At 30.7% G+C, this 1,128-nt stretch overlaps 1 protein-coding gene across 1 annotated transcript; it reads left to right on the top strand.

Annotated features, from left to right (window-relative positions):
* Positions 1-267: 267 nt before the first annotated feature.
* Tsp_13919 (conserved hypothetical protein) lies at positions 268-752 on the top strand (the record flags this gene model as incomplete). The annotated part of the gene is made up of 2 exons (XM_003367252.1): positions 268-439; positions 494-752. Coding segments are annotated over 2 exons (431 nt in total), but the record flags the coding sequence as incomplete, so codon positions are not given.
* Positions 753-1,128: the final 376 nt, after the last annotated feature.

The following is a 1,128-nucleotide window of genomic DNA, read 5'->3' on the forward strand; positions in this document are numbered from 1 at the left end:
TTAAAGTATTTCTTTTTCGACAGGTATTCATAAAAGTAATTATAAAGCAGAATGATTGTTGAATGGCCTATTTATATGCTTGTAAATTGTTTTTTAAAACAGCATCAATTAAGGCAAGGGCATCAGATTTACATTAGAAGAGTATTCTTTGAAATCGTGCATATATGAAAAGGACAGAATGAAAGTACGCTTGCTCATGGATATAATTAATGATTAAGTTTTCGATTTATAAATTAGATATTTGAATATGAATGAAAATAATTTGAGGAGAATTTGTGAAATCGATCCATCCGGAGATGGTTGAACTGACGGAAGATGAAAGTGAACAAGCAAGCAGTCAACAACTGCAGTGCATTACAAATACAGACGAAGATGTGGAAGAAAGGGAAAAATTTCAAACATTTCTTCGTCAAATTGGAGCTGAAGATCTGTTCGCAGAGTATGCTTACAAAAATTATTCTTATTATTATTAATCTTATTTATTATTTGGTAGCGAAAATACAGAACAACTGTGGCAAATTTTACGCAACGACAATCCAAATGTGTTGAATAAGTTTGAAGCATTTTTGAAAAACCTTTCGTTCGAAATGAAGTCAGTTCGAGATAAAATGTGCGCAACTGCACAAAACAAGCGGGAAGATTTGAATCGTCTTTATACCGATGTTGAACAGCAAATAAAACAAGAAACTGAACGCTGCTTAAAAAATGTATTCAAAACAAACAAACAAACAAACAAACAAACAAACACATAGACAATAACTTTGTGGATTGATCGTTGACTGCTTTGCAGGAACAGGAAAAAATGCAAAAGCTTCAATGGTCATTAGAAAATGAAATTGAAAGTAAAAATTTACAACTTCAAGAATTGAGTGAAAAATTTTCCATGGTAATTGAAACAACAATTGTGATATGAATGAAAAAATAAATTACCATATTTTTAGGGCTCAACTAAAATGAAAATATGGGAATATGACAAGAAAAGTCGAGAGTTTTGCTTGAAAAAATTCGCAGGCAAAAAAAAAATTTCATTTCCACATACTCACCTTATTCACATGAAACCCTTCCGGATGTAATGTAAATTTCTTCCATTATTGATATCATGTTTTTCAACCAATGTTATAATTAATT

This window comes from Trichinella spiralis (genome assembly GCF_000181795.1).
Source record: "Trichinella spiralis strain ISS 195 chromosome Unknown Scfld4573, whole genome shotgun sequence".
Taxonomy (NCBI): Eukaryota; Metazoa; Nematoda; class Enoplea; order Trichinellida; family Trichinellidae; genus Trichinella; species Trichinella spiralis.